The 18,231-nt window shown below is 35.3% G+C and overlaps 2 protein-coding genes across 18 annotated transcripts in view; both read right to left on the bottom strand.

Moving 5' to 3' along the window:
• Positions 1-946: 946 nt before the first annotated feature.
• Positions 947-10,025, bottom strand: EPGN (epithelial mitogen). Of its 4 annotated transcripts, none has more exons than XM_021938535.2 (5): positions 9,919-10,025; positions 9,317-9,406; positions 6,235-6,355; positions 5,367-5,519; positions 947-3,947 (listed from the first exon to the last, which is right to left on the bottom strand). In XM_021938535.2, exons 1-5 carry the CDS (start codon positions 9,959-9,961, stop codon positions 3,890-3,892), a joined length of 465 nt encoding a protein of 154 aa, XP_021794227.1. In that variant the 5' UTR covers positions 9,962-10,025; the 3' UTR covers positions 947-3,889. The 4 variants fall into 4 exon arrangements, with proteins under 4 accessions (XP_021794227.1, XP_021794229.1, XP_021794228.1 ...); XM_021938537.2 differs by having other exon boundaries at positions 5,493-5,519; XM_021938536.2 differs by having other exon boundaries at positions 9,344-9,406.
• Positions 10,026-10,119: 94 nt separating this feature from the next.
• Positions 10,120-18,231, bottom strand: part of MTHFD2L (methylenetetrahydrofolate dehydrogenase (NADP+ dependent) 2 like) — a 185,462-nt gene continuing 177,350 nt past the window's right edge. For 8 of the 14 annotated variants that reach the window (XM_021938529.2, XM_021938525.2, XM_021938526.2 and 5 more), the window contains one exon: positions 16,682-16,820. In XM_021938529.2, the coding sequence (XP_021794221.1) occupies positions 16,708-16,820 (113 nt within the window). In that variant the 3' untranslated portion in view covers positions 16,682-16,707. Of the gene's footprint in view, positions 10,209-12,764; positions 12,834-13,933; positions 13,958-15,440; positions 16,821-18,231 lie in introns of those variants that run through there. The other 6 variants (XR_004182781.1, XM_021938523.2, XM_021938531.2 and 3 more) reach the window with 4 other exon arrangements.

Below are 18,231 nucleotides of genomic sequence, written 5' to 3'. Positions count from 1 at the left end.
GCAACCTACAGAATGGGAGAAAAATTTTGCAATCTACTCATCTGACAAAGGGCTAATATCTAGAACTTACAAAGAACTTAAACATGTAATCACATTTCTCATCTTTATGAGATGTTTCTTTGGAAGCTGTGGGTGTTGCCGACAATCTGGAACATCCATCATGTTCAGTTTTGGAAGAGAAGTAAAATATAATGATGGGATGCATGTATTCACATGGATATTATTAAGGGGCCTAGCCTTACAATTCTTAGAAAATTAACTGTTTAAGCTCTTATACTCTGAACTGGGCATTGATGGATTAAATAATTAGTAAAAATTGAATACTTAATAAAAATTCAGAATTTAGAAAAGACATTTGTGAATGTGCTACTGAATAAGTCTGAGCCAAAGGTTTGGACGAAAATGTGGGCTCACCCAGATTAGCAGTGCTAGACACTGGTAAATTAAGTTTCAACATTTATAGTTCATCTTGGCAGCTGCTCATGTCCTGATGTCATGCAGCCATGATGTAAGCGAGAAAGAGTGATGTTTTGCAATAGAGGGATTTTGGTAACCCTTCCCATGAGTGTGGGTTGCAGGATATCAATATGTATATCACTTCAGAGAAAGCATGTTACATTTTGTAATGCAGAGACATTAAATGGCTTCCTTATGGTCCTCTGCATAGATGAATCGTCTTCATGTTTAAATCAAAAGCTTAAATTGCTGATGTTTGTTATTTTCTTATGACTTTTTTCTCAATTAAATATAATGAATGGAAATCTTGACATTACCAAAATGAACATGTTAAAATTAAAGGATTAGATTCGTATTGTGCCAGGAAAGACTAAAAGATGAACTAAGTTATAATTTCATCCTTTTCAAACTTTATGAAAACACAACTATACGAAAAGTTACCTTGGGAAATATAATATAATGAATATAAGAATATAATGACAAGCATTGCAATTACTTTTTTTGCAAATTTACTGACTCCAGGATGGCTGAGATTATTTTCTGTGCCCCATCCTCATTATACTCTGAAATGCTAAATAATAAAGCACTCATGAATATTGATGACTTAAAAATGTGTTCTCAAATAATTGAAGGATAGACAAAGGGAAGAGACAAAATGGGGAATGAAAGAAATTGATGAACCTCTTGGCTAGTGTAATGCAGTTAAAGATGCCAGAAACATGTTGGCATTTGTTTCCTAAATAATCCACCCCCAATTAATGATACATTGATTGATAGCTGAAAGTGTAGTTCTGAAGCACAAACTTTACTGAAAGGCTCTTTTTAGGGTCTTCTTGCATATAGAAAAGAAATGAAACAATTTCCAAATATCTTATACTTATGCATTTTCCCACTTAAGTTCTGCTTAGGTACTTAAATATTGCCAGATGTGGCTCTAGCTCCATAGGAATGTCAGAAATGCCTTCCTACAAAATTAATGCTAGGAACTACAGGATCACAAGATTGTTTTATATGAAATATCATAAACAGATGGTTATCATAAGCCACACTCTGAGTTTCTATACAATCTCACAGGGTAGATTTTATGTTGTTAATAAGTGCTATTCTATAGATGAAAAAAGTTGAATCTCTGTATTTGTTTTGGTTAACATTTTGGTTTTTCAGCCTGAGGATTTTAATTCTCTTCCTGATGTTCTAATTTTAATTATATTGTGTTTGTAATTTATAAGTATTTATAGACAACAAATATTTATAATCTTTAAAGTTATCACCCCTCCAGACTCCAGCATTAATTTCTTTCTCCTTTTATCAGGAGGCAGTTCTTAATTATTTAAAGGCAATCCTGTATTATTTCTCCCCATACTCTCCCCAGCTATTTTACATCTTTTTGAAATACTCAGGAAGAGAATCGCTTTCTAGGTGTGGTCTGTCACTGGAGTCATTGGGAGGAAACTTCAATTCTCCACTCCTTGGTATGATGTAAGCTTTGCATACTGTGTGAAAACATTCAGAAAGTGCTGACTGCAGTTCATTTGCATTAAATTCCTTCTGAAGGAAAAACAAAACAAGTTAAATACCTTCTACACAAAGGGAAGCAGAATTTTAAGTTTGGTTTAGGAATGAATGAAAAGTTATAATTTAATGTAAATGAAAGGCTTGTTGCTGGACTGTCATTGCAAGAATAGTCAAGTTTGATCCTCTTTTCACCACTCATGATCAAAATTGTCTTGCTTATCTACATCACAAATGGAAAAAAAAAGAGTCCATTGTTTTAGATTGAATCTTAAAAAATGATAGATATTATTACTCTTTAATATTTTATATTTCCTTCAAAAATAAATTATTTCACAAACTAAACAGTAAAATATACACCTTAGATAATATCGAGTGGTGTGTTTCAGGGTTAGAGGTGGGGTTGAGGTCCATCTCGATATGCTGATGTTGAGGATCTCACCGGCAATGCACATTTGGAAAAACATTTCCTTATTCCACTGTCAAGTTTTAGAGCTACCAGGGCCTTGTAGAAAATGAAACCAAAGCCCAAATAAATTAAGCAACCTGCATATGACTGTTTGAATTAAGTGGCAGAAATATAACTAAGAGGAAGGATACTGATTTTTTTTTTTTTCAGATGGAGTTTCGTTCTTGTCGCCCAGGTTGGAGCGCAGGGTGGCCATCTCGGCTTACTACAACCTCTGCCTCCCAGGTTCAAGCGATTCTCTTGTTAGCCTCCAGAGTAGCTGGGATTACAGGCATGCGCCACTACACCCAGCTAATTTTTGTATTTTTAGTAGAGACGGGGTTTTACCATGTTGGCCAGGCTGGTCTCAAACTCTTGACCTCAGGTGATCCATCCGCCTCGGCCTTCGAAAGTGCTGGGATTACAGGCATGAACCACTGCGCTTGGCCTGGATACTGATTCTTATTATTTTGACTGTTATTCCATTTTTTTTCCCTCTCCCTCTTATGTGCAAATCTGTTAACAAGTGTCCAAAAATGATAAAGAAAGTTTCCACATGCTGTGGTCTGGTGAAATAATTCTATATTCTGTTTTCAGTTTCTATTTTAGGGCCAATTGTAGACTTTTATTCAGTAGGAGAGTTCTAGGATCTCGGTCCAAATGAATGGTCACCGGGTAATTCCACTGATAACTGGAGGAAGTGATGAACAAAAGCATTAGGGACCAGTGAGTCCAACACAAAGTTTTATCATCCATGTAGAAATGGAAATGCTTTGCCTACTCCAGACTTGATATCCAGATAGCTTCAGTCTTCAGAAACTCTAGTTTATTCCATATTTTACATATAAAGGCTGTATGTTGTTACAAGCTGCGTATGATTTGTATTTGCCTTGGAATTTCCATTCTGTTTTCAGTGGCTTAGATTTAAGACACATGTTTGGTTCACTGGAGGTACCTTAACACTGATTTCATTCTAAAAGCTGACATCACATTCTTTTAGACACCATGAAAACAAGTTTGGGATAAGGTTCATTGAGCAAATAGAATTAGGTCCATCTAGGTGGTAAAAAATGCTGGGTAGTAAGAACATGAAGAACCCAAGCAAGGCATTGCTTTGGCTTGCTGCAAAGTTGATTATTATTCCCATGAAAATTCACATCTGACACAGCCAGGGACATGAAACTCAGTCTTTCTGTAGTGAGAATAATAACCACACAACAACAAAAAACCCAGAGTGAAACAATGAACTTGACTTCTGTCACCGCAGCTTGTTCACTTGGCTTCCATCACTCCTTAAGGATGGCAAAGTCTAAAGGCCAACGCTGAAGTTTATCTTCTTATTTCATTGTGATCCCAACTTTCGTTATTTTGGAGTCTAGTCAGCTTGACAAGTTTTGTTGTTTCATGTGAAAACTTTAATTTTGAGCTCACTGATCTCTACAGATGCCTTGATGAAAATTCTTCACAAAGGCCTCACAGCGGTCGTCTTTCTCCAGAACAGACATTGTAAGGTGATTTCAATTTTAGACACCTGAAACAGAGCATTGGTTTCCATATGAATTTGACTGTGGTTCATATAGGTCATTGAAGCTTACATAAATGCACCCTGCAGCAGTTGCTCTTGGTGTCCCTCCCAGATCGCCTTTACCCATTGGTCAACCCATCCCTCAGCAGCTGTGGGCATTAACAGGCTCACTGGCAGCAGTCTTCTCCCAGGGTCTGCACATGGCCAACTGAGTGCCCTGGCAGGAGATTGCTGGGAGATTACAAGCCCCTGTTCCTTACCCCACATGAGTCCATGATTGAATAATATGGGATACTGAAATCCAGATGCCTCTTCTCCTTGCGAGAAGTCTACACTGCTATTCACATTCTAGATCTCCCTGTGGAATCAGACTGCGGCTACACTTCAGTTAAAGCCACATCTTTGCTTAGCTTCTTCTTGTGCTCCATCTGCTTTCCTTACTTTATTACGGGTTTCACCTAAAATAAAGGTAGAGTACTCCCTCAACCAATCATATGCACAGCAATTTCCATCTGAAGGCTCTGCTCCTAGGAAATCTGACCTCAGAGAGCCACCTTAGTAACGTGGAAAAGTCTTACCTCCTTCTCCTCCTCCTCCTCCTCCTTATTATTACATTTCTTGGTCTGTTAGGCAAATCTACAACTGATATAATATAGATTTGATTCTCTCTAAGATGTATTTGTTAAGCAAAATAAACTTTTCTAATTTTGAACAGGCAGTTTTGGTCATTCAGAAATGACAACTTTTTAGAGTACAGCAAGGGAAATGATGTATTTGTATTTTTTTGTTAGGGTATCTCACTTTATTTCTTGACTTTATCCTAGTTACACGGATTTAAGGAAAAATTACTCATGTGGAAAAAAACAAGAATTAAGAATGAATATGTAAATAATTACAATTATTTGTAGATTATCTTCTTAGGTTTTTAGCAAAAGACAGTATCTTCTGAAGATACCCCCAGTTGATGTCTGGGAAGAAATGGCCAGTGTTTGTCACACATTTTTATTCAGTTTTTACTTGTTTCTTAATTTTATTTCACTCAACAAATATTTACTCAGAGTGTGTTGTGTGCTAGGCATAGTGTAAGGCACTGAATACACAATTTTGAACAAGATATACTTAGTCCCTACTTTCTTGGGGCCTGCTGTCCTCATCATTTATAATTTCAATGTGGGCAGACAGAGATAGGATGAAGGGAGACTACTTTTAAACTCTCCTATTACAACTGAAGCAAATTTTTACCACTCATCTGGGTTTATGAGAAAAGGCATGAAAAATATTACATAGAAACTTTTTGCCAGATTTACAGCTCTTTTTTAATTAAAAAAAATTTTACATGTCAATTCCTGGCACATTATAGAGGCTGAATAAATATTTGTCAAACGAATGCATATGAAGTGACTTCATATTTTGTCTTTTTCATACCTTTTTCTTATATAGCAGTAAAAAATAACAAGAAAACCACTTAATAGTAATCCAACACCAATCCCAATTGCAATGTATTTTTCATAAGAATCCACAGCATATGAAGTTAAAGTCAAGTGCTCACACCTTTCTCCAGTATAACCAGTAAAACACCTTTAAAAAAAGAAAAAAAGTTTAATTTTAAAACCTATGGTGGTAGAAATACAAATAAATAACCTGTTTCAATAAATTTAAAAAAATAAATGGAAATAAGGAATTTAATTTGAAGAGGCAAATACCAAATGAAAGCCAATCTGTTAAGGGCAATGAAGCAGCTGTGAATTTTCCAATAATCATGAAGGCCCCATATTTTCCCTTCATTAGTAGAGGGAAAAGGTAGTATGCTTGCATAATTTACTCTAGCAAAATCATTAGTCTATTCTTCCATAGGAGAATACTGAGCAAATCATGATCATAAAAATAGTATCTTAGTTGCTCTAGAACTTCATATTCCTGTAATGTTTTTGCCTTAGTTTCCTTCATTTCATCCTGAAAACAACTCCAAAACTTAAAATCACCTTTGCATGTTGTTAAAAATGCAGATTCTGATTCAGTAGTTCTGGAGTAGAGCATAGATCCTGCATTTCTAAAAAGCACCAGGTTCAAGAGATGCTGCTAATCTGGCAACCATGTTTTTAATTAATGAGGATTAAATAGTTTAGACAAAAGACTCCTTAGATACTCAAATATGTAGAGGCCTGTCAAGTCATGTTCAGATTATGCACCCTTTTAAACTAAAGAGAGAAAAGTGTGGAAATGTACTATATGAAACAACAGAGGCATAAAATCATCTCCTGTCTCTAGGACTTGGAAAGTTCTTTGCGTTTACCTGCAGATGGCTTTCTCTAGTTCATGGTGGAATGCACAAGCACCATTGATGCAGTAACTGTTATGATCTTCCAGGCAAAGGTGTGAGAACTTCAAGGCTATGGGTCCTTCTACATTGTCAGCTAGGAAAAGGAGATACAATATTAGCAAATGAAATGTGTCTTACTTTTATGGTAAAATTTTAATACATATGTAAATAAATTTTTAATTTTAAGGATATTTGGGGGTGGTGCTATGTCCTTTAAACTATTGATTCTCTTAGCAGGTTGTATTCACAAGGGCTGGGTTAATATCATCTAGACATATGACATATTATTAATTAATTAGGGGATGGAGGTGGATTGATGATTGTTTCATTTTTTAAAGCAGCGTGGTAAGACAGAAAAGGCAACAAATTCACCAAAAGGTGGCAGCATTGGTTCTAGTCTTAGCAGGTTATTATGAGCAATGCTTCCCAGACTTGTGCCTGAGTACTAACTAATATAGAAGGTCTCACATAATATTTCCATTTTCTTCCTTTACACCTGAGAAGTCAGCACTTGGGAAGATTTGAATTTACACTTGTGAGATAATAAACAAGATTCTTATTCCTGATTCTCTGATGTACAAAAGACATACCTATGCCATTGTTGGTGTTTATGCAGTGGGAATGACCCTTGGGTAAAATTGCATAATTGAGTCCTTTGGGGTATACTTTTTGATTCTTAAATTTTTCTCAAGCAGAATCAATGGCAGTTTACTTGTCATTTTTAGAAATAAACATATTTCCTCATCATTATGATAAAGGTACACCATATTTGCCTTGCTAAGATTAGGTGAATCTTACTTGTTTTTAGGGAAAAAAACAGTTTTAAGAGGCATTCGAAGATTACAGACAAGATACTATGCTGTATTACTTTATTTTGGTGAGAATACACATTACCTTCTAATTCACATTCATTTTGTTGAATAGGATGAATACAATTTATCATTTTAATAATTAATTCTCAGGCAGTGAGAATTTTCCATTATAAACTGTGCTGGGTGCTTTCTATTTCAAGACTAAACAAGTTCGATTAACTAAGCCTGAAACTAGATTTTGCAGAAAAATGTGAGAATTAAGCCATTTCTGAAGAAAAGTTATACCAGAGAGACTCATCTTTCCCCTAAGAATGAGGAGAATGATCATAACTTTATAAAAATTTTTCTAAGATACTAGATTGATATTTTTAAGTTAGATAAAAAGCAAAAGGAAAAATTAAAGTTCTCCAACAAGAAAGTAAAGGAAAAATACAGAAATGATATACAGTTGTACCTCCATATTCATAGGATCCACATCTGTGAATTCAACCAAACTCATATGGAAAGTATTTGAAAAAAAAAGCATCTGTACATAACATGTACAGACTTCTTTTCTTGTCATTATTCCCTAAACAATGCAGTATAACAACTATTTATATAGTGTTTACAATGTTTTCGGCATAACTAATCAAGGGATGATTTAAAGTACATGGGTGTGTGTCTATAGGTTATATGCAAATATTTTGCTATTTTATATAAGGGATTTGAGCATCTGTGGATTTAGGTACCCTCTGGGCAGGAAGAAGAGGTCTTGGAACCAATGTTGAACCAATTATGAAGGATGACTGTATTGGATTCCTTTTTAATGTTATTATTACTTGTAACTCAAAAAATTTTATTTGCTGTTCACCATTAAGGAAGAACAAAAATATAGTACTGAGCACGCTATTACGAAGTCAGTCACTGAGAGAAAACTATGCTTCTTTAATTTTCTGCAGTATATTATATTCTTTTTTTTTTTTATTTTTTTATTTTTTTTTCAGACGGACTCTGGCTCTGTCACCCAGGCTGGAGTGCAATGGCCCCATCTCAGCTCACTGCAGCCTCCCCCTCCCGGGTTCAAGCAATTCTCCTTCATCAGCCTCCTGAGTAGCTGAGATTACAGGCATGTGCCACCATGCCCAGCTAATTTTTGTATTTTTAGTAGAGACGGGGTTTCACCATGTTGGCCAGGCTGGTCTCAAACCCCTGACCTCAGGTGATCTGCCCGCCTCAGCCTCCCAAAGTGCTGGGATTACAGACATGAGCCACTGCGCCAGGCCAGTATATTATATTCTAATAAGCTGTTTCCTCTTTGTTCAAAGGCTTAGAAGACAAATAGTTGGCTAAAAGTTGTTCTAAAACCCACATTGATCTCGTTTTGCAAATCAATAGATATTCAAAAAATCAAATGGGTAAAATATTTTGAGACAGTCATTTAAAATTTTAAATTATTGAGGAAATGAAGAACACTGACATATGACAATCTTCCTTTATTTGCCTGACTCTGAGTACAAGATACTGTTTCCTCTGTCCTAAATCACATTGCCAGCCTTCACATAACAATCAGGATGCAATTTGCGAAAGAATCATAACCACTCAGTCACAGGTCTTGGTAAGCAGCAAGCTTTCCAAGTTTCACCTCTAAGAGTTTAAACAGATTTGAGAAAGAACGCTGATGCTCAAGAGCATCCAGAAGCCACCATGATAATAATTAAATATGAAAGAAAATATATCATCACCATCAATAACAAAAATTGGGTACAAGTGGTTAGGAAATAGAGCATATGCTAAAATAACAACAAAAACTCCAAAGCAAACAAGAAAAAAAGATCATTCCAAAGATGAGGGAAAGTGCTTTTCATCTTGTAACCATAATGTCTTTGGCAGCAAAGCTTATAATCACAGATCAAAATATAATGTTGCTCATCAAGAATGCCAAAATGGGGACAAACTATCTCTGAACACACAGGGGTTATTGGGAACCAAGCAGAAATGAAGCAGAAAACGTGGCCTGTTTCACATTCAAGACAGTAACTGAAGACAGCTTTTGTCTCATTTGCTTCACTTCCTCCTTTTAAAAGGGCAATTATTTGCTGGCACATTTATCTGTCACTTCAATTTAATAGCATCCTGCTAAAAGAGTTGATTATCTAATAATAAAATATGTATTAAAAATGGCCAATGTTGCTTTTATCACACTCCAAATTTCTCTCCCAAGTTTCAGAAAAGTCTTGTGAAATATGAAAATGGGAAGAAAATACCTTCTGTTTTGTTAACTGTCCAGTTACCTTGCTGGGCTGTGATTGGAGGTGTTACAGTCACGGCTGCCTCTTCAGTCAGTGCTGTCATTGCTGTATTAAGGGGGCAAAAGCATCTTTAACAGAGAGCCTCCTTCTATGTACAAGCAACAGATGGAAAGTATTCTTATTTTGTTTATTCCTATTCTATTTTTTTTTATTTCAGTTGAAATCCATGATGTGACTAGGGCAAAATCCTTAGAGTTTCTCATCCATTCCATTGACTATATTAGGCTTAGAGCAAATAAAAACCCAATTTTTAAGACCATTGATACATTTACATATTAATCCAAAAATAAGAACACTATAGTATAATAACTAAATGTATCAATCACTCTTCAATTGTATAAAGCAAACATTCTGGAGGTCCCAAAAAAGGTGTCAAAATATATTAGGAAAGAAACATACAGGACATAAGAAACTAAATTAAGCCACAGATTCATTACTCTGATCTTTGCCATAAAGAACAACTATTAGAAACCAACTTCTCTCTAATGCAGAGAAAATAAATTCTATTCACATTTTACACTGATACAAAGTTAACAAAACAAAAGGAAATTACCTACCGTTGAATAAAAGATAGACTGATATTGGAACTTCCAAAGCCATTTCCTGTAGCTGCTTAACTTTCCTTCTCTTATCCTTCTAGACTGACGAGTGGAAGGTTTTTATTGAGCTCTGAGTCTTTGTGGCATTTATATTTCATGAAGCGTCATCTGGCAGTTCTTACCAATCAAAAAAATATGTACTTCTGGCAGCAGCAGAAAGCCTCTGGGCGCTCACGCACTTGTTTAGGATACCTGTATTATCTAGCAATGCAATCAACTTTTCTTTTGAAACATTGGTTTCCTGTTACCTGTGGGCATAATCATGTATGTAAAAGTATTTAAAACAACAAGAACAAAATGTGATTTCAGGAAAGGCTCCCATTGGTGTGAAGAGAACTATACCAGCTCCAACAATGCTAGAAACCTATACGGGAGTTCAACAAACATAACTGCAAATTAGGAAGCAGCATAACCTGTTTCTAAAAGAAATATCCCTGAAACTGTAGTTGGTTATACCACCTTTCATTACAGACTATGAGTTCTATTTCAAATCAAGATAATTTGTTAATTTAGTTGCAGAGAACAGTTAAATTTGTGAAAACACGGACATTTCATATTCCATTTTAGTGTTTGTTTCTTAGTTTTACTATGATAAGTGCTGTAAATAAAATTATTTGTAATAGTATAACATTCACCTTTCTGTCATCCTGCTATTTAACATTTTTCTGAGTAAACGAAATGGGCTACCATGTTCCAGAAACAACAATGCTTAAATCTGCATCCCAATGATTAAGCTACAGAGAACAGTAAAGTACTAACACAATGATAATAGCAATAATAATAATATTAAAATTCTCCATTAAGAGAAAATTAAGATGACATTTAGTTTGGATACATCCAATTAATAGAAAGATTCTAAGTTAATACGACATTCAAATTATTTCTCAATGTTCATCTAGTTGTAATTATTAAAGTGGCACTTTAAAGGCCAAAATATGTCATTACAGCTACTATATTTTACAACTACAGAAATTTTCACTTGCCCCAAATTACTATAAATAATTTATAAATATATCTTCCTGAGGCATTGAGTCTTTCTGCCTGGAATTTCAATTGCTTGTATTTTCTTGAAATTTGAAACCTCAAAACCCTAAAAACATATTCAAGTCAAGATAGGTTATCTTTTGCATCATGTCCACCCAGCAAATTAGATTTACCAGAAAGGAGCCCTTTCACTATTCGAATATAAATGTGGTGTTAGAAATCACACAAGAACAAGCTTGTTGAACTCATTATAACTTGGGCAATCACTTACCACAGGAGTCATCATTTTAAAGTTAAAATAATATAATAGTACTTGACTCACTTTAAATGTGCCTACATTTTGCATTTCTACTTTTGTAGGTTTTTTAAAACCTGTTGATTACTAAGTCAATTTCTGGATAATATATTTCCCAGGCAAATAACATTTGAATTATAAATCGAACAATCTTCTTGGCACAATTGCTGAGTATTTAAGAAGAAATCATTTACAAAAGATTAAATAAAGCATCACAATTCTTTTTGTAGTTTCTGGAGGGAGATGTTAGGACTCATATTAAAAACTTTAGTTCTTTTTTTCTTTTCTTTTTTTATTTTTATTTATTTATTTGTTTTCTTTTGAGATGGAGTCTCACTCTGTTGCCCGGTCTGGAGTGCAGTGGCGCGATCTTGGCTCACTGCTAGCTCCGCCTGCCAAGTTCACACCATTCTCCCGCTTCAGCCTCCTGAGTAGCTGGGACTACAGGCACCCACCACCATGCCCTGATAATTTTTTGTATTTTTAGTAGAGACAGGGTTTCACCGTGTTAGCCAGGATGGTCTCCATCTCCTGACCTTGTGATCCACCCACCTTGGTCTCCCAAAGTGCTGGAATAAAATACTTTATTTCTAAGACTGAGACACCAAAGTACAAAGATTATCTTTGTAAAAACTCTTAACTGTAGCCGGTGCAGTCCTTTGCACTTTACCAGTTCCCCTACACATCTCAGTTCTTTCTTCAGTAACCCTGGCCCATACAAATCCAGTGCCTAACATCTAGTAAATACTTAATGAATCTGTCTTCAGAGAATAAGGAAATAAATAACAGGCATTATTTCTATTCTCACATGACAAATGACAAATTGAGGCTCAAAAGAATTAAGTGACTTGCCAAAGGACATTTCTAGAGTCAGGACTTCAATCTTGGCCAGGTGCAGTGGCTCATACTTGCAATCTCAGCACTTTCAGAGGCTGAGGGAGGAAGATTGCTTGAGCCCAGGAGTTTGAGACCAGCCTGGGCAACAGAGCAAGACCTTGACTATACAAAAAATAAATTAGCTGGGCATGGTAGTCTGAGTTACTTGAGAGGCTCAGTAGGAGGATCACTTGAGCCTGGGAGGTCAAGGCTGCAATGAGCCATGATTATATCATGTCACCCCAGCCTGTGCTACAGACCCTGTCTCAAACAAAACAAAACAAAACAAAACAAACAAACAAAAGGACTTGAATTCTATATTTTCACATTCTAAATCATATGCTGTTTCCATCCCTAACTGTGTTCTCTTGGAGTTGTTGAAGTGATCTCAAAAGAATTCCCTTAATTATCTCCTAAAATCAAGCTTTAAATAAATTACCTTTATTAGAAAAAAACTAAATATTTAATAAACTGTGATTTTCACTCACATCTGGGCTGAGAGATGGAACTGCAGCCTTTCTGATAAACGGGGCCACTTAATATAGAAACCCATCTTCTGCTTTAGTTTATGGTGTATACTAGAAAGTAACTCTAAGTCATCAAACATGTTGCCTTTCCTCTGGGGTCCGTACTCATGGCTCCCACTTACAGTCTTTACAGGAAAGTCCACTCCCTTCATGTCTTCAAACGTCTCACCCAAAAGTCCTTTCTCCAAATCCTAAAGAATGTGGGAGATGGATACTGTAAGGTGGTTTTTCTGATATCTTTATTCATTCTTAATATGCATTAAAGTAGGTTAGGGTGAGAAAGGAGAAGGAAAGGAGAAGGAAACGAGAGGCCAAGATCTCCACTATTACTTTTCCTTCATGCCATGTTTTCGGGTTTTTAAATGTACTTATCTTTCTTCTTCTAGAAGTTTATTTTAGAACAGAGAATATCTGAAAGTTTGTTCTTCCCTCCCCTTTCTATGTTTTTTTCCTTGCTGTTTCACTAACTCAACCAAAATTTATTGCTGGTCATTGGCAGAGAATGGTGATCAGTTCATTGATTCTCTCTCTAGGTTTATTCTGTCACTTTCATGGATTCAGTTGCATTCATTCACAAAATATTGAATGACTACTACATCCGTGGCACTGGGCTGGGTGAGATGATATTTGTAAGACAAATAGATAAATCATGCATAGATTTTGACTTCAAGGAACTAAAGGGATCTAGGGAAAGTACATACATAACTGCAGTACTGGGTAGAGAGTGACAACTGCCATGAATGTGTGCATAAAGGGCTCTGAGAAGTAAGGGATGACATTTTTCATGGACAAGTTTCATTTGAAGTGAATCTTAAATAACAAGTAGGATTTAGACACCCAGTGATAAGAGAAAGGACTTGGGGTTGGGGGTGGGATCTGAGGGAAGGCAGAGTGGAGTAGTAAAAGGAGTGGCTTCTGACTCACATCATCCCAACAGATTTTGTTGTGAATTCAAATTCCACCTTTTCTATCTATTTGGCCTTGGCTGAGGCTTTTTAATAATCAGGAGGGTCAATAATTTTCTCATCTATTAAGAGGAGATTGTCAATAATGAGCAAAGAAAAAAAAAAAAAAGGTACTTTGGGAGGCCAAGTCAGAAGAATCGCTTGATCCCAGGAGTTTGAGACCAGTTAGGCAATACAGTGAGACCCCTCTCTACAAAAAATTAAAAACTTAGCTGGGCATGGTGGCACTTGCCTGCGGTCCCAGCTACTCCAGAGGTTGAGGTGGGAGGATTGCTTGAGCCTCAGAGGTGGAGGCTGCAGTGAGCAGTGATCACACCACTGTACTCTAGCCTGGGAAACAGAGTGAGACCCTGTCAAAAAAAAAAAAAAAAAAAAAGAACAAAAGAGGAAAGTATTTAGCACATGCTAAGTGCTCAGTTAAGGATAGTTGTTACTACTGAGTAAGTGTAGAAAGACACAGAGTGTGTATAATGGTTACCAAGGCCAGGAATTTAGTGTGACAGTATATGCTGACGAGTCCTAAATTCTTATCACTAACTATGAATTCTTATCCTCTTCCTAGACTGCTATTACTTCAGAATTCTTATCTATGTATTATGTCATCACCTCAAACTTAACACATTTTAAACTGAACATATTATCACTACTCCAAAGTCAGCTCCCTTTCACAATTTTCTCATGTTAGTCAATGATAACAACTTCTGATCTCTAACTACAATTCTCGTAACTTGCTGAATACTGCCAAATTCTGATTTATCCACTCCTCTAATTTATTTTTGCATACTTATCCAGCTGTACCACTCTCCAAAACAAACCTTCCATTTTTGTCTAATTGCAACTCTTGCTTTCATACATATATGCTAAGCTCATAATAATTTCTGTAACTTTATTATGTTCTTTAGGGTGCTCTTTACAGATACTTTACAGATACAGATGTGGTAGGAGAAGAAAACAATCTCTACGCTCCTCCGCAAGGCCGACATGTCTATCTTTCAAGGACATCAAATAACTATGAAGTTATGGTTCCAATAAATTGACTTTTCCTCTGTAATATGTTGACTCTGTCACCAAACCTGAGGTTCCTCTGAGCTCTCTCCCTGATCAGGTCTTGATCTAGACCCATTGAGCCCAGTTTTAGTAAAGAATCCTGCTAAGTCAGTTTATAGAGAGTCCCTCACCCTTGCTATTTTATCTAGTTTCTGATCCCCTTCCCTTGATATCTAAGCATTTGGCCTGCTGTTACCAAGCATCCTGACAAGCCAGTTTAGTGAGAATCCCCCTGCCCTGAATATCTAAAGTTCCTCTTAGTAATTTTCCATCCACCAATCCCCTAGCTCTGCTCATTGGCTATAAATCCCTAGCTGTCCATGTTGTATTCAGAATTAGTTTGGTCTCTTTCATCCACTGCAATGGTCTTCACATCTTCTTGACTGTTTTAAACAAGTGTCAGAGTAATTTTTCTTCTACAGCATCCTAATTATTTTACAGAAAGTCTAAATTCTGAATGTTATTCCAAAGGAACTATTCCCGCACCTCTGCTGGGGTAGAGCTCAAAATTACAGTCTTCACATTTTCCACATACATGTATTTTAGTCACTTTGTTTTGGGAGTTAGGAACCCTTAAAAATTAAAGAGGCCCTTTCTGAATGTTTGCTTGGAAGCTTTAAATTTAAACTTCTGTCAGGGTTATCAGACAACAATTGGTCTGAATTGACTGTGGAATATGCTATATAACCTTTTCTTTCACATTTTAGAAACTTGTACATTTCTCCAGGATGTAGTAAGGAAATGGGTAAGAAATTTATATCTATCTTAAGAAAAAAAGAATATAGCTTTTCTTCAAATTGCTTTTATTATACAGTTGCAATGGTATTAATTATAAACATCTAGTCTATTTTCACACAAATAGTCATGAGTACACACTGATAAAGACATGCGCTGGGTAAGAGTCATTATTGGTACATAAACATACTGGGATTTGGGCATGAAAACACAGTATCAATTAAACAGCTTTAGCAGTCTCAAAATAGACTTCAATGACATTCATATATATTTCCTAATTTAAATTGTGTTAGAAACGTTGCGTCTACTTTGAGGAACAAATGCTGTAACAAAAGAGGGAAGACATGTAGGCAAGAAGGCAGGAGATTTTTAGTTGTATACTAAGATTTAGTTTTGGCACATTGAAAGTATCATGTTTTCCTATTAGATTTCTGAATTTGTGAACAAACATTAACAGCTGCTGTTCTTTAATATGACCTAATTCATACGATATTTGTGGGAAAATACAACTTTAGTTTTGTCTGTTTACTTATTTTTTGATTTTTCCATTATTTCTCAGTGAAGGTACTATCCAAATATTTTTTAGAAGAAGAAAGAAACAACATTTAAGCCTAAGACATTCTTCATGTATTTTTACTGTGGCAAGTAGTCATTCACAATGTGATATAATCATTACTCTTAGTAGTCACTCACAATGTGATAAAATCATTACCCTTCCAAATAGCATTGCATTTTTTGCCTTCCTGGAATATTTTCCTTTCCTTAAATAGAATATCATTTCTCATTAGGATGGACTTATAGGATGCATTTGGGGGATAGTTGAGATCAAGATTTCATTTTCAATATTCCATTTTTCTTGCAGTAAACAAGCTCTTTTTCAGCATATGACATAGATCATAAAATATACTGAAAATGTGAGCATGCAAATAGCAAAACCTAAATTACATTTTATATGGGTACCCATTTGGCTGACAGGACATTTGTTGAAAACATATTATATGTAATATTTAATTGTGTCAAAAATATATTTATTTATTATGAGCCCTTTATTGTTTTAATGTTAAGAACAAATATCCTCAAAATAAACAATTGTTACTAAAATTTTCATTGGAATTGTTTTGGTTGTTTTCTTAAAACTCAAAATAAATTAGCAGGAAATGCATAAAATTATGTGAATCATTTGATTCACAATGATTTCACCCATGAAAAAATAAATACCATGTAGAAATAAATAGCTTTGTAGTAAAATATAAAGGTTTTACCCTTTGTCAAATAAACAAATAGCATGACTTCAGTTTGCTTCATCCTTTCATGTGATCTAGTAAATGATTTGTTTAGCTGCCAGAAGGGTGTTCTTCAGAAGCATTGCCACTGTCATGGGTCCTACACCTCCTGGAACTGGAGTGATAAAGCCAGCTTTCTTCTTAACAGCTGATGAGGAAAAAAAACAAACAGAATATTCTTTATTTTAAAATTATCTGAGATTTTAATATTTTTAAACATGCTGAATATAGTGCTTCTTTCTTCGTTATATATACAAATAATTTTTAGAATCAAGTAGGCTGTAATAAACAGACAAACACACACACACAAACAGCACGCTCACTTAGACGGATAATTCTGTGGATGGTATCTAAGGTGGACAGAAAGACCACAATGGACCAACACTGTAGGTTCAAGCTCCATGCAGCTCAGTTTGTTTTATATAACGAAACCCATAATTGACCCAGTTACCTGTAATTCTAGTTAACTAATTCTAAAATACATGATACTGGTCACAAAAGGGACACAGAATATAGAAAGTTCAGCACATACCATTTATTAAGTAGAATTATTCCTGTTAAAACAATATCACAATGTATATGTGGATAATACATTTCAAGTCTAGTAAGTATCATTAAATATACTTGAATTATGAACACATACATACTCCCCTTCAGAGGTATGGAAACTTATTCAGTGAATACAGATGGTCCCCAGCTTGCAGTGGTTTCACTTAAAATTTTTTGATTTTTCAACTGTGCAAAAGCTATACAGATTCAGTGGGAATTATACTTCAAATTTTGAATTTTGCCCTTTCTCCCAGGTAGTGATATGTGATACAATACTTCTCAAGATGCTGAGTAGTGGGAATAAGCCAAAGCTCCCAGTCAGCCATGAGATCAACCAATGATCAACCATGATCAACCAATACTCTACAATGTACTGCATTATGAGATTATTTGTCCAAATATAGGCTAATGTAAGTGTTCTGAGCATGTTTATGGTAGCCTAGACTAAGGTATGATGTTTGGTGTATTAAATGCATTTCTGACCTAATGATATTTTCAACTAAGGATTACCGGGATGTAATCCCATCATAAGTCATGGAGAATCTGTATACTTAAAGAAAATGGCAGATAACTTTCAGCAAGTTATATTTAAGAATGTTTTCACACCCACAGTATGAAAGGTGAATGACTTACTGCATTCATTTACTTGATGGTATGGTGGTTTACTGTGTGTGTGTGAAATAAGAGCAATGAAGTTTTTTTAAATAACTTTTAGTAAAAAGTTAGCATAGACAGTATTTCTTTAATGTATAATCTGACATTATTAACCACATGCTATTTAGATGTATTGCCTTTTACAATTAGCTCATATAGGCTGCTACATGAATCAAAATCAATAGATGTCTGTATCTTTAGTATTATTTTTGCACAACTTATGTCGTCCTTTTGAAAGATGATTTGTGGAATTTACCTTTACTTTATTTGAAGTGAACAGTACATTGGAATAATTTTTTAAATTAGAGGAGAAGCAAAGGAATAATTGCTTTACTTGAAGAAAGGTCCAGTAAGCT

This window comes from Papio anubis, chromosome 3 (assembly GCF_008728515.1).
Source record: "Papio anubis isolate 15944 chromosome 3, Panubis1.0, whole genome shotgun sequence".
NCBI classification, from domain to species: Eukaryota; Metazoa; Chordata; class Mammalia; order Primates; family Cercopithecidae; genus Papio; species Papio anubis.
The sequence above is the reverse complement of the archived record's forward strand: the minus strand, read 5'-3'. Positions and strand labels throughout refer to the sequence as shown.